This window comes from Meleagris gallopavo, chromosome 1 (genome assembly GCF_905368555.1).
Source record: "Meleagris gallopavo chromosome 1, MGAL_WU_HG_1.1, whole genome shotgun sequence".
Taxonomy (NCBI): Eukaryota; Metazoa; Chordata; class Aves; order Galliformes; family Phasianidae; genus Meleagris; species Meleagris gallopavo.
The window spans coordinates 44,517,349-44,531,492 of NC_139404.1; the positions used below are offsets into that span (position 1 = coordinate 44,517,349).

Sequence of the window (14,144 nt, forward strand, 5' to 3'; positions counted from 1 at the left end):
AGCAGCTACTCCTGAAAGATCAGATTGACAAAGACTTTGATTCAAATGTAGAGGAGAGATCTCTAAACTCAAAATGCAGTTAATCTCTGTCTACTGTTTTATCCCACAAGATCATGACCTCAGTGAAGTCAAAGTCAAGGACAGTACTGCTGTCTGTTCAGTTGGTCTGTGGGCCTGACCAAGCATGACTCCCTCATTCTTGTGCCAGTGTATTTTTTACTAATTTTCTGCATGAAATCCCAACCTGAGGCATGGCATATAGTCTGTTTGTCCTTCTGCAGGCACTGTTCCCACATCTCTTCCTCTTCTGTTCTATCTGTCCTTGTAGTGGACTCATTTTCCTCAATGGACAATTAAACCTCTCCATGTCCTGATGATGAAGTTATTCTCAGATACTCTAGTTATGTCCTAGCCTTCATTAAATCCTGATCTTCACAGCTGCACGACCCTGTTTTAATAATTCTTTTGCTTCTATAGAAACAGTGAAATTAATTAGTGTCTTATTGGACTACTTCTTACACCAGCAGCGTCTGGTAATTTCTACATTTGCTGGGTAGCAGAGCAGAAAAGAGCACTTAAGAGCTATTAATAACTATTCATTTTTCTCAGAAGAGATAAAAGCATGTTCCTGCAGCAACCTGGACAGAAGTTCTTTCCTTCACATGACAGCAGGAAAAAAATAAACATTTATAGTTGCTTCCTCTTTTAACGATCACTCCTTTATTGAGTTGTACGTGCAGTCCCCACATTTCAGTCACAAGATAGTCATTATATCAGAGGTGTCCAACAGCCAGAATGATTCAAGTACGTCGATTTTTTTTTTTTTTTTTTTTTTTTTTTTTTTTTTTTTTTTCTCTCTCTCTCTCTCTCCTTTGCAGGCACCTAGAGCGCTTGCTGTAATTCTGTCTGGAGACATCACCAGCACAACATCTGCGTGCATGCAGCTGAACAGTGATGTCTCTGTGGGCAGTAAGCTGTGGCACTAGGAGGGATTGCTCTCATCACCATGCAGTAGCTGTCCCGTCGTCATCCATTTTTCCCCTTCTTTTTGGAAGCAGCTGATTTGTCTGACCTGACCTGCCCAGAAATAGAACCTGGCTGAAAAAATACCAGAGATGTTCACCCAGTCTCATTGACCTGACTTGTGTGCAGTCTAGCAGACAAGTTGTTTTTTTTTCCAGCTAAGAGTCCCTATGAACTGAAGGGCAGAGGTGCTACACCCATAGGATCTGTTGAGTTGTTTGACATGGAGTAACATAGCGTAGGTTAAATTACGCTATTCTCTGTGCAGATCTGGATCAGAACTTTGGGTTCTGACTCCTGCAGTGTGTTTCCCTTCCACTGCTTCTGCAGCTGACCATGACAGCCCTGCCTCTGGGGATGTGGCTGTGTGTAGACAGACACTGATGTCTCCAAGGGAGGTGTATTTATTTATTTATTTATTTTGTATGATATGGCTACTCGGCATAATCTGCTGGTGTAAATATTATTTTAACATTGCTTCCTATCTGCTCAAAATCAATCATGTTTACCATGACGACTTACTTGGCAACCTTATCAGATCTCTAGTCACTTACAGTTTTTGCTTTTAAGACATTCATTTTAAAGGCAAGAACTGTTTTGAGGTCTGTTTGTTTTTGTTGCTGTTAGTTTTTTTTCAGAACATGTATTGTAATTTTTCCTGGCCTCTTGTTGTAATTCACTTTAAAAGATTTGCACAAAAGCAGAATACGAAAAGGCACTTTTGGAAATACATAGCTGTGTATCTTTGATTCTTCTGACATAAGGAGTTGTAAATGCTTCATTGTTTAATTTGTTCTAATAATCCTTATTCAAAATAGCTTTAATAATGAATATGCTGAAAACGTGTCCGGTTTTCTGTCGGGAGATTGCTGTAGGTTTTCCATGCCAGATACTCCCTTTAAGTCAGAATGACTTGTGTTTCTTCCCCCAGACTGTGAATGTTATCTTTGAAAAAATCCCCGAAAATGAGAGTGGAGATGCCTGTCAAACTATTCAAGTTAATGTGCTGGACTGTGACACCATAGGCCAAACCAAGGAGAAGAGCCTTCAAGCTTTCCTTAATAAGAACGGCTTTCCCTACGGTCTTCAGCTGAATGAAATTGGTCTTGGTAAGAGCATGTCACTGTGTTCTATTCTCATAAAGTTCACTGATCTGTCGGTGGAGTTTTCATTCTAGGAATTCCTACATTAGGCTGTGATATATATATATTATTTAACTTCTAGGAAGAACATTATTTATTACAAGGTATTTCTAGGGAAACACTACATGATTTATAGTACAAGTTAGAACAGCAGAACTGCATTTGCTTCACTTCTGCAGAAACTTCAGTATGCCTTAACAGTAAACATGCTACCCTTTGTGTCTTCTAGTCCTAACATAGCCGTAACACCAGGGCACACTTGTGCAAAAGAATAGCAGGTGGTAGCACCTCTAAAATTCTGTCTTGACCAACACAAAATAGCTTCCGTGAATGGAAGCCGTCCTGACTGTCTCTCCATAAGAATAATCTGTAGTGTGGGATTGCAAAACCACTTCCATGTGAACTTGCAGAGGGACAGAGAGAAGCAGAGCTTAGTTGGGAGCCACTTGTACAAAAATAATTAGGCGGTGTTTTTCTTTACAACCATCTGTACAGTGAGAATGTGGTTGAGATGTAACTGTTTTCTGTTGCTGTCATACTGCAGAACTTGTGTCTGAGGAGCAGCAAAGAGAACTGTTAGATATTGATGGTTCCTCTGAGATGATTGAGGATGGGATAAGGAAGCTAAATACCATTGCTCATTACAAGGTAAGCAGGAAAACCATGAATAATAAATAGCAGTGAATTGAGAAGCAGTTTTCCCCCCAGTTCTAAATGCTGTCAGCACAGAAATAATCTCGATTGATTAAAATCTTGGAGGCACAGCTGAGCATCACCAACAGAAGGAAAGAAATGTGACCCACAGTGTTCTTGCCAGTGAGTCACATTTTCTACTGCTTTTCAGAGTTTTGCTTGTTGCAGGGCTCCTTGCAGAGAAACAGTTACTTTAGTCAGACAATTCAGATAAAAGATCATCTGATTTCCAGCTATGATCACTGCCTTGAGCCTCTTCTATTCTTTGCTGCTGAGTTTTTTGTCTCATCATAAGTAGCTATGAACCTCTTCCCACCTCATATTTTCATTATCTGAGCTTTTGTGGAAGCTCATCAAGAGTCAGAATAAAATGGCTGCTGAGATGAGTTTGATTTTGATTCTTTACAGACCTTGTTCTTAACTCTTTCCCTTTTTCTCTGTTTTTGCTTCCATCTTTGTTACCACTTATAACCTAATTTTTCTCCTCCGATTTCAATTGCAACCAGTTTTCAAACAGTCTTTTTTAATGCTGCACTTCTCTCCATCATTGCAACAATAGAGGCCCACATTTAGGGACAGAACCCTTTTGGGAGTAGCACATTGCAAAAACATAGCAAGCAGCATTACCTGTTAAGGAGTTGCCACTGATGCTAGACAGCCTGGAGGGCAAGAGACTGAGTTAAGGTGTGCTGTAGATGGCTGGCCTGAACTGATATGGTAGCTCACATTTTGATGCTTACCGATAGATGTTAGGAATGAAGTTTGTATGCTGAGTACTTTTAGTGAGCTTTCTTCATGCCTCATTGTTGAAAGTCTGGCTAGAGCCATGACAGTCAACTTTATTTAGATAAGCTTTGCTAATGAGTGTATGTCTGTGTCATGCAATGCGGTGTGGTTCTCAGAAACCAGAGCCAACCCTGAACAAGTTGCTGTCTGCCAGTACAGTGCCATCCAGAGACAGGAACAAGGACTCCCAGCAGAACTGATTGTAGCCTAGGTGGAGCATAAGGCTGTTCAGGTCTGAAGCAAGCTCCTTTGGAGTGACTTCATAGCTTTCCGTAGGTGTTTGTTGCTCTCCTTACATCCTTGAAAGACAGAGGTGAACCAGACATCCTGAGTCCCAGTCCAGTGTCTTAGAGATTTTCTTGTGCTTCTCTTGAATCTTATCTATACGTCAGTGTGGGATCTCCCTCCACTCTAGCAGAGGTTTTGTACAAATAAGGACACTGCAGTTTTGCAGTTAGTATCTATGCAGTAAAGGTCGTCGTAGGTTTGCATCTGATGAAGTATCTAAACTTGTGCCTAGTGTGATAGTACCAGCCCTTTTTACTGCAGGCAGCTATTACAAGTGTTGCCTTGCTTTACATGCCAGCTTTTTACATTCCTTGAGCTCGTGGTGTGCTGTGGCTCATGGGTGCCATACCTCGTGGCAAATAAGTTTGCTCCAGTTGGTCACTGCCATCCCTGGGTATCTTTGTCCTAGACCTTGTTTTCATCTGTGGTTTCTTCAGACAGATGCAAGTTAGATGGGAGGTTTGGTTCTTTTCTACAAAGCTGTAACTATACTAATTATAGCTTAGCAGCTGCCCTATGGAAAAATAGCACTGGGCATATCTGTTAGATATTTTAGTCCATTTTTTTCTGACCTTGAGAAGACATGTTAGGCAGAGCTTACTGGCATTTTAGGCAGCAGTTTAGTAGCAGATATCAGGAATTAGCTTATCCAGTTTATTTTCTTGTATGTATACTGATGCAAAAAGGAACATAAAGGCAAGCAAAGCAAGAAGGGGAAACTTTGCACTGTGCACTGTGTGAGGGTAGTAACATTGCCTGAGCTTACCACCTCAACAGTACCTAGAGTTTTGTGGCAAGCCAGAACTTTTCTTTTTGCTTACCATCCTTAAACAGTACAAACTAATCAAATATCTGGAACTGGGAAGTACCTTCGAGTCTTTTTTAAGACACTCAAGCATGAAGGTGTCTTAAAGAGTGTAAAGATCCTCCACTCACCAGCCTCTCTCGAAAAAACAGGCAGTTTCTACTCTAATTTTAAATATGCAGAAGTAGGGGGTGTTCATGTTTTGGTGTAGTGTTTCTGAAGAGAGAGATAACTTCGTGTGTTTCTTCCTCATGTGTTCCTTTTTTTGTAAGTCTGTGTTCTTGGTATGGACACTGATATGATTATTTATGAGGTCTACAGCATTGCTTGCACGCAAATAACTACAGGCCTTGGCAAGAAAGCTGCTGATTATCATGAAGTCTTATTTTCCACACAAGAAGACATCTAGAGAGCCACTTTCAGATCTACTGTCCAGTCGTGGATATCAGTTTATCAGGCTATAGTGGCATCACACTCTCTAGGAACCAACACAGACCTTGAAAATAATTATTACAGGGAGGAGAGGAGGCCTGGAGAGCAAGGCGGAGGCACAGAGCCATACTGCATCTTCCGTTTTGCAGAGCTGCTTTACACCATGTTGTATGGATCTGTGCAGATTGCCCTTCTTTGTTCCCTCAGTGAGGCACCCAGCTCAGTAACGAAGTTCAGAGCAACCCACCACAAAAAGTTAGGCAGTTGAACCCCAAAATAAGGGTTTATACTGCGAGGTTTTTTTTACAGACCAGAGTAAAAGAAATTGTAAGTATGACCACTGCAGAAATAATAAAGAAGGGGATGCATGTTCCATTCAGTGCTAAAAGCGGCTCTCGCCCCAGAAGTAAAAGCCAAAGCAGGGGCTCGGATCCTGGTCATGCTGCAGCAGCACCTCCACTCCTGGCAGAAAGCAGAGTTCTCTCCTGAGCCCCCCTTCTCCTCCAGTGCAGAAGCTTCCACCCCAGCGTTGGGCTGCTCTTCCGCTCCTTAGGGAGGGACTGCCAGCAGCACGTGGCCCACGCTGCTCAGGGACTGTTTGCCTGTCTTCAGGGACGAGAAGTAGGATTCCTGTTCTCTCTGGACGTTTGTCATGTCAAGAGAGAGCCTTAGAGCGGATTCCCACTTGGGCCAGATTTTAAACTGCTTTGTGTTATCTGAAGAGTTCTGAAACACAGTATGATAAGTGGAAACACTGCAAAAAAAATAAAGCTTATAGAATAGATTATATTTACTTTCTGGGAGCAAGTGTAAGTGCGTAATTCTTTTGTGCAAGACACAGCTTTTGATAGAGTATCTTAATGTTTCAACTGGTTTCTCACACTAGGCTGTCTGCCAAGGTTTAAAAAACACTTGAAATATTTTGGCAGAGATTCCTTCTTAGAACTGGCCAGTTGTTTTTGTAATTATAGAGAGAAGTAAACTGGCACTTGGCAAAACCCAGCGTTTGACAGCAGAGCAGTGGTATAGTTTTCAGTGTGAGCCATTTTGGACTTGTTCTTTGACAATAAAGGCATGAGTTGCACTTTCATTCAAAGATAACACAAGGAAGGTTGTGGATGGTTTCCCAAGGAGGTTGTGGATGCCCCATCCCTGGAGGCATTCAAGGTCAGGCTGGATGTGGCTCTGGGCAGCCTGGTCTGGATGTTGGCAACCCTGCACGTAGAAGGGGGGGGTTGAAACTAAATGATCATTGTGAAGACCAGGCCTTTCTTTGATAACACTCACTGTCCTGGCAGCACTATAAATTCAGGCAAGGAGAAGGAAGATCTTTCCTAGAAATCACAAAGTAACTAGATATGCATTTATGCCCCATGGAACATAAGGTCAAAATAAGTTGGTGGCTTTGGGAATGAAGTTTGAAAATAGCTCTGGGCTAGACCCTCAGTGTGACCTATTTCAGCAAGACGTGTTTGATTTGCTTTCAGATTGCAAATGGAGCAACCATAAAAATCTTGAAAAAGATGACAAATACCCGATCAGGTAAGAAACGAACTGCAATCTATTTGATCGTTTGTAGAGAATGGGCTGGGGATGCAGAGAGCTGAGCTATGACAGGTTGTGTCTCAGTCAATAGCAGCTCAGAAAAATTGGCACTTCAGCAGAACCGAGCCAGATGAAGAGCCATGCTACCTTGGCTGTGGGCCTCTGGCACGTACAGTGGGCTCAGGAGGAAGAAAGAAGGCAAAGTAAGGAGAGGCAGGACTTATAGTCCTTGGCTTCGAAGTGATTCAAGGTACAAACTCACAGACAGGAAAGCGGGGAACCCCAGATAATAGGACAAACTGATGACACCAGCACAGTAAGCGTGCCCTGCTCCAGTGTGTCTGCCCTTGGGGAGAAACGCACGCGTGGCATGTGACTGTGACTCACCGTGCCATCAAAGTGGGCATCTGAAGCTAAAAGACATGCCCCTGGGGAATGAGTCATGGTGTGGCATTGCCTTCTCCCTCAGCAAAAACAGAGTTGCCCATTCACAGTCATTGCTTTCAAACCTGACCTCAGCCTGCCTGCACCAAGGGCTCTTACCAGAGATGAAATTGTGCAGTCACCTCCTCTGCTGCTGATCACCCTCCTCTCAGAGGGGCTGATATTTGCAGCCAGCTTACTCCAGCAGCAGCTTAGAACTGTCTTAGTGGGACAAGTTGGAACTAGGATGTGACCCAAAACTGATGCAATTGAGGTTTCCCCCACCCTGCAGGCAAGAAAGTTTGACACTGATCTGCCTGCTCAACACCCTCATGCATCACAGCACAGAATTCACAGCTGGTAGCTGTGTGTTTCATTAATGTCTGTTTGCTCTTTGCTTTCTGTTGTTTAGATGTGGACTACTCTGATGAGCACTGTCATTTGGTGAGTTCAGTCATTGCACTGTTACGCAGTAGATGTAGTACTGGACTGTATCTGTATCCGTGTAATCTCTCTAACCTTATCATGACAGATTTTACCAGACTCTGAAGCAAATAAAGACATGAAAGGATCGGGTCACAAAGGAAAGCAAAAATTCAAAGTGAAAGAAATGTATCTGACAAAGCTACTGTCAACCAAGGTAAGCTGCGAAGGTCTCGTTTAGGGACTGGTGTTAGGCTTGGCAAGTTTTGCATGAAGAAGATAGAAATTTAAGCAGAAATTATGCAAGCTTCCTGTGCATTATCAAATACTAAATAAAAAGCCTGTAAAAATCACTCTGCAAACTACTGACTGTGACCATTTGTAAAGTTAGCCACACTTCAGGTTTGCTAATGCTAGAGTTCTAAAATACTCTTATTCACATGTTCACACACTCCATCTCCCCAAGAAGTGCCACTTTTTTTTTTTCTTAAATTGGGGTTATAGAAATTGAGTTTTGCTACTGAGCTCCACAGAGCAAGAACAGTCCCTTTCAGTCAGTAATTTATTTGCCCAGCTCAGAGGCAACTTATGTTCCAGTGCCTGAGTTTCAGCAAATGCTGCCCATGAAATGAAATAATCTTTTTAGGGTCTCAAATGAAGCATCCAAAATAAATAGATGAATTTTTAAAAACAGGGTCCTTGGGATTGGTAATATAATTACTTAATATGTACAGTTGACATCCCTTGGAGTAAGCCACATTTATTCCCTCCAGTAATGTCATCTTGTTTCTGACGTGCTCAGATGGGATATAAAATTCTTTGAGCAGCATATTACTTAAAATATTAATCAGTGCACCACGCTGAGAGCTGTGAGATACAAGAGGCCTGAAGGGATGAGGATGACGATCGCCTTCTTGCATTTAAAAAACTATCAATCATCATTTAATTAGACTGTTGATAGCATCTGAGGCAATTTGGGACACTACTTGAAGTGGGAGTGAAGTCTGGTCACTTCTCATTAGGCATGGAAACTAGCATCAGCCCTTAGGAATTGCTGGGGTAAGCCATTAGTGAAGATGTCACAGGGTCCGTCAGCAGCCCAGGCCTTGCTTTTGTCAGCCAAACAGCTTCACTTCCGGATCAGAAATACCAAGCATTTAGTTTTTCATCTTTGTATGCCACCCAAAGCCACTATCCTAGAATTAAATCAGCAGCCACAGCGCCTTGGCTGAGAGGTGCTACTGGTGAGAGCAGCTCACATTCTATCTGTAATGGCAGCTTGAAGGCTCATGCCCTTAAGAGCTGGTTAAACTTCAGTTCCTCACCTCCCTCTTGTTGCAGCCATGTGTTGCAAATGCTTTCAGCAGAGGTGTGAACAGTGTCTGAAGAGCTGATGTACTTTGTTCAGGAAATGCCACGAGCGATTCCTTTCACGTACTGTTTGTCACTTGTTTCCCATTGGCAGAGCAGTAGCGATGTGTGAAAGCGGTTCATTACTGTGGGGTTGTAGTTTCAGTTTTGTTACTGACTGTCGGTTGCCAGTAGCCCATGGCCCAGGTGTTTGCCACAAACACATTGTCATTTCTGTGCATGGTTCGCCTGCACACATTCAGCTCTCAGCGATGACAAATCTTGTTTTTCTCTTGTGTAACCGTAGCACTCCTCACTTCCTTGCTTCTCAGGTTGCAATTCATTCCGTTGTCGAAAATCTCTTTCGGAGTATTTGGAGTTTACCTAACAATAAAGCACCTGTTGCCATCAAGTACTTTTTTGACTTTCTGGATACCCAGGCCGAAAACAAAAGAATCACCGACCCTGATGTGGTTCACATATGGAAAACCAACAGGTACATCTGTGTGACAGGCACAGGAGTGCATGTGCTCTTCAAAAGCGTAGTTGCAAAGAGGGTCATCCATAATCCAAAGGATAAGATTTTGGTAGGTCAGGTTGAAGACATGTCCCCCTAATGTGAGGACGTGGATTAGGTACTGATAAAACCCCCAGAACTCCCAGGGCTTTGGAGTTTGCACACTGACTCCAGAGCCAGAAAGAGATTAAGAGTGGTATTTGTAGGTGGAGGGGGGACCGATGGATGTGTTTGCTCTGTAGCCTCTGTTCCCCAATGCCTCTTGTAACAGCAAGCAGCACAAAAACATGCTTCCTTCCATGAGTACAGTGCAATTAAAGTACTGTTATAAAGTAGTTGTGTGGTCTGAGCTAAATCTTCAGCATGCTTGTTCTTTCTCTGTCTAGTCTTCCTCTGCGCTTCTGGGTGAACATACTGAAGAATCCCCAGTTTGTCTTTGATGTTAAGAAAACGTCACATATAGATGGCTGTTTGTCTGTCATCGCACAAGCCTTCATGGATGCCTTTTCTCTAGCAGAACAGACAATGGGGAAGGTAATGCCGCCCTGCATGGCTATCGCTAGCTCCTCAACCAGTGATTATTTTTTTTCTAACTATTTAATTATTTGGGGGGATGAAGGAAGTCTTGAATCTACTGAAGCTGAGGGCAAAATTGGCTGTGGTGTCATTAAGCCAGGCTTCCATTTCTTGTTGCTCCATCTTAGAAGACTTGAAAGAATTCATTGGAGTGGACAGATACAGCAAGTGAAGCGTTATTTGTATGGTTAACTGCTGCGTATCTTCATAGCATGATCATCAAGCTCCAGCACCCTTGCACATGCAGGGTCACCAACCTCCACATTTAATACTGGACCAGGCTGCCCAGTGCATCATCCAATTTAGGCTTGAACACCTGCAGGGACGGGGCTTCCACAACCTCTCTGGGCAGCCTGTTCCAGCACCTCACCACTCTCTTGGTAAAGAACTTTCCCCAGTATCCAACCTAAATCTTCCCTCTTTCAACTTAAAACTATTTCCCCTCGTCCTGCTGTTATCTACCCTTGTAAAAGACTGCAGTGGATAGAATATATGGAAGAAGATGGAAATGGTATAAATTTTAAGGAAGTTTTTAAGTAGAGGTCATAAAAGCATTAATGTTATTTAAGAAGTATTTCAAACTGTGCAGCTTGCTGATGTGCAGAAGACAGTCATAGTAAGCTACAGGAATCAGTGAGAATACCTGAAAGAGGGCAAAAATTCAACACAGTTCCTTTCACGGGTATTAGCCACTTTCTCTTTATATACAGAATTATTTACTAAAGGAACAAATCTAGAAATCTTGCCTTCAAAAGTTCTCTAGTACAATGTCAGAAGTCTGGGGACCAGAAAGGACTCCTTTTTCCTGAGGACGTGTACAATTAATGAATGTACAGATGCTGTGATATAATAGAGAGCTTGGCTATGTAGTTGTTACACCAAAGCAGAAAACAGAAATGACAGGTACATTCACCTGTATCCTGGGCTCACATAGAAAACTCTGATGGAGTGGATCTCCAGAAGAGATCCTTGCCCTCTGGTGATCAGCTCTTAAATGGATCTAGGAGAGGTGGAGCCAGGCTCCACCCCTTCCAGCAGCACAGGTGAATTGCCTTCACCTGTGCTTCCATGGCTGACTCATTGCTCGCCTCAGGTGATCAATCAGAGGTTCAGGCCGTGATTCAGCAGCTCCATACAGGATACATTCCTTTTCTTTGGAGCAAATCTAGCAGTACTTATTCGGGCTCATGCTACCAAGGAAAGAAAGCCAGAGATTTTTCAGACTAAAATTTTGTAGAGAAAAATTCAGTAATTTCTTGTGTGAGCTGAGCTGTACCAACTGCTCATTTGTTAAATAACAAGTAGTGTGCTCATTTCTCATGCTTCAGGAGCAGCGTGTTATGAACTAAAGCTTATCACCTCATTTGCTTGGTGGGGAAAAAGGGAGATGAGCACAGTCAGTTAAGTTTCTGTACCTACCATCCACTGTGAAGTCCTGTTGCTACAACAGCTTCCATTAGTCACGTGAAAAGAAGGTGATTTGTGATGCCATTAACATATTGTTAGATATTAGTAAAATAAATTTACTGTCATGATTTTTAGCCTTTCATCTTAAAACATTCTTTATAGACACTTAAACAAATATGCTGAAAACGCTTCATCACACAGTGGAAACAGGAGAGGCAAGGTGTCACACAGCTATGTCACTTAGTCCCCAGAATTTAAATTTGAGTGGTTACAGGAAACTACCAGCCCCCACTTTTGCATGTTGAAGTCATGGTTTCCAGATGGGGCTTTGGCTTCTACCAAACACCAGCACTTATTTCCTCAGCTGAGCCAAAAGCTGACTGGTCAGCAGTGCTCACCTGGGCTGCTGAAGTCCTGGGGAAAGAACAAAGTCCTTTTGGCTGTGCTTGCCTGGCAATCAGCTCTGCACACTCTTAAAGTCCCAAGAGGAATGCATGGCATGGAACAGTGTTCTAGGGAACCTCTACCAGCACAGGGGTTAGCAGGTTCTCTGGCATGTTGCCCAAGGGGAACTTGGGTGCCAGGATCCCTAGGCCTGAGGGGTGGGATGGCATCCAGAGAGACTTAGACAAGCTCGTGCGGTGGGCGCAGGAGCACCTCAGGAAGTTTGACAAAACCAAGCGCAAGGTCTGGCACCTGGGTGGTGGCAGTCCTTGCTATCAGTACAAGCTGAGGGATGAAATGGTCAAGCACAGCCCTGCCAGAAAGGGCTTGGAGTTACTGGTGGATGACAAGCTGGACATGAGGCAGCAATGTGCCCTTGCAGCTCAGAAAGGCAACTGTATTCCAGGCTGCATCAAAAGCAATGTGGCCAGCAGGGTGAGGGAGGTGATCCTGCTCCTGTTCTCTGTGCTGGTGAGATGTCACCTGGAGTACTGCATCCAGCTGTGGAGTCCTCAGTACAGGAGAGACATGGACCTGTGGGAGTGTGCCCAAAGGAGGGCCACAGAAATAATCCAAGGGATGGAACACCTCCCTGTAAGGACAGATTGAGAGAGTTGGGGCTGTTCAACCTAGAGAAGGGAATGCTCTGGGGAGACCTGAGAGCGGCCTTTCAGGATCTAAATGGGGGATGCAAGAAAGAAGAGGACAGACTCTTTAGCAGAGTCTGTTATAATAAGACAAGGGGAAATGATTTCAGACTAAAAGAGGGAAAGTTTAGATTGGATATAAGGAAAAAGTCTTTTACAGTGAGGGTGATGAAGCACTGGCACAGGTTGCCCAGAGAGGTGGTAGATGCCCCATCCCTGGAGACATCCAAGGTCAGGCTGGAGGGGCTCTGAGCACCCTGATCAGCTATAGGTGTCCCTGCTCATTGCAGGGAATTGGACTGGGCGACCTTTGAAGGTCCCTTCCAACTCAGAAGATTCTGTGAACTTTCTACAGCTCTGCTGCATCTGCTCTCCGTTGAGCCCTATACTTCAGCTCTGACAATTGTTCAGGTCCAGAGAGGGGCAGAGGAAAGATTAGAAAGAAAAACATCTGAGAGACAAATAATCAGCACTCTTGATGCCATTGAAAATAATTACATGGCAGCTGTCACAAAACACAGTGAGCTGTTACCAATGTCTGGTCTTCATCTTTCTTCTGTAACCTTGATTGCTTGCATGGAACCACTGCAAAGAGAAGTGAGTCACACAGAGACACAATTAGATGCAATTAACTGTGTGGAGGTGGAACCTCTGGAAATGTGTGCTGTGAAAACTGACAATGCTTCCAATATTTTCTCTTAAGGAAGCACCAACAAACAAACTTCTCTACGCTAAGGACATTCCGCTGTACAAGAAGGAGGTGAAGGCGTACTACAAAGCCATCAGGGATCTGCCTCCCCTGACCACTTCAGAGGTTGAAGAATTTCTAACTCAGGAATCTAAGGTGCGGTTGAGAAGTGGGAGCTTCGTTTGCTTTTTTAGAAAACGGAACTATCTGACCAGAGCTGTTTTTCTGTTCTAGAAACATGAAAATGAATTTAATGAGGAAGTGGCCTTGATGGAAATCTACAGATACATTGTGAAGTATTACGATGAGGTAAGCACTCACTGGGCCCAGCACACTGACCAGGCCAGGCCTCTCCCTGCTGGATGCCACCGAGGTGGTGTTGCTGCAGTCCCATCTGCATGTGGGTTTGCCAGCCCAGGGCGTGATGCACCCTGATGTTAGCACTTCTTCACTGCACCACACAACTCTCCCTGCAGAGAAAGCAGCCAGTGCTTTGTGTTGTAGTGTTTGCACAATATCCCTTATTGCCTGCCATAGCTCCTGTGCTTGCACTCCTTTTCTCCGGGGAGTGAGAAAACAGATCAGGTTGCAGCACCAGGGATCTTAACAGTTGGCATGAACCCCTCAGCAGAGCACTCAGCCCTGCAGCAAGACATGTCTGCTCTTTTCCCATCACAGCCCACTGCTCCAACAGCCTTTCTCTTAAGGAAAAGAAGCTATGGTGCTATTACTAACAAAGAACCTTTTTCACCTGGATTCATTTTGCCACTGGCTGCCTCCAGGCCACCCTGTGAGGAGCTCCCTGCCCTCACTTTGCCCCAGAGGGATTCTCGTTTCAGTTTGCTCGGCTGTTCATGAGAGGCTGCAGAGGCATCGGAAGTGCAGTCCCAGGGCCTCTCAGCAGCACAGTGGCTGCCTGGCTGCAGTGCCCAGCTGCCAGGCACCTGGTGGCTCC

The 14,144-nt window shown here is 43.9% G+C and overlaps 1 protein-coding gene across 2 annotated transcripts in view; it reads left to right on the forward strand.

The window, feature by feature from the left end:
- PLXNC1 (plexin C1) overlaps positions 1 to 14,144 on the forward strand; it is a 70,392-nt gene that overhangs the window by 52,577 nt on the left and 3,671 nt on the right. For both annotated transcript variants that reach the window (XM_085223106.1, XM_010711920.4), the window contains 9 exons: positions 1,955 to 2,132; positions 2,710 to 2,813; positions 6,657 to 6,711; positions 7,550 to 7,581; positions 7,670 to 7,777; positions 9,243 to 9,406; positions 9,814 to 9,961; positions 13,205 to 13,345; positions 13,424 to 13,498. In XM_085223106.1, coding sequence (XP_085079232.1) covers positions 1,955 to 2,132; positions 2,710 to 2,813; positions 6,657 to 6,711; positions 7,550 to 7,581; positions 7,670 to 7,777; positions 9,243 to 9,406; positions 9,814 to 9,961; positions 13,205 to 13,345; positions 13,424 to 13,498 — 1,005 coding nt within the window. The remainder of the gene's footprint in view (positions 1 to 1,954; positions 2,133 to 2,709; positions 2,814 to 6,656; positions 6,712 to 7,549; positions 7,582 to 7,669; positions 7,778 to 9,242; positions 9,407 to 9,813; positions 9,962 to 13,204; positions 13,346 to 13,423; positions 13,499 to 14,144) is intronic.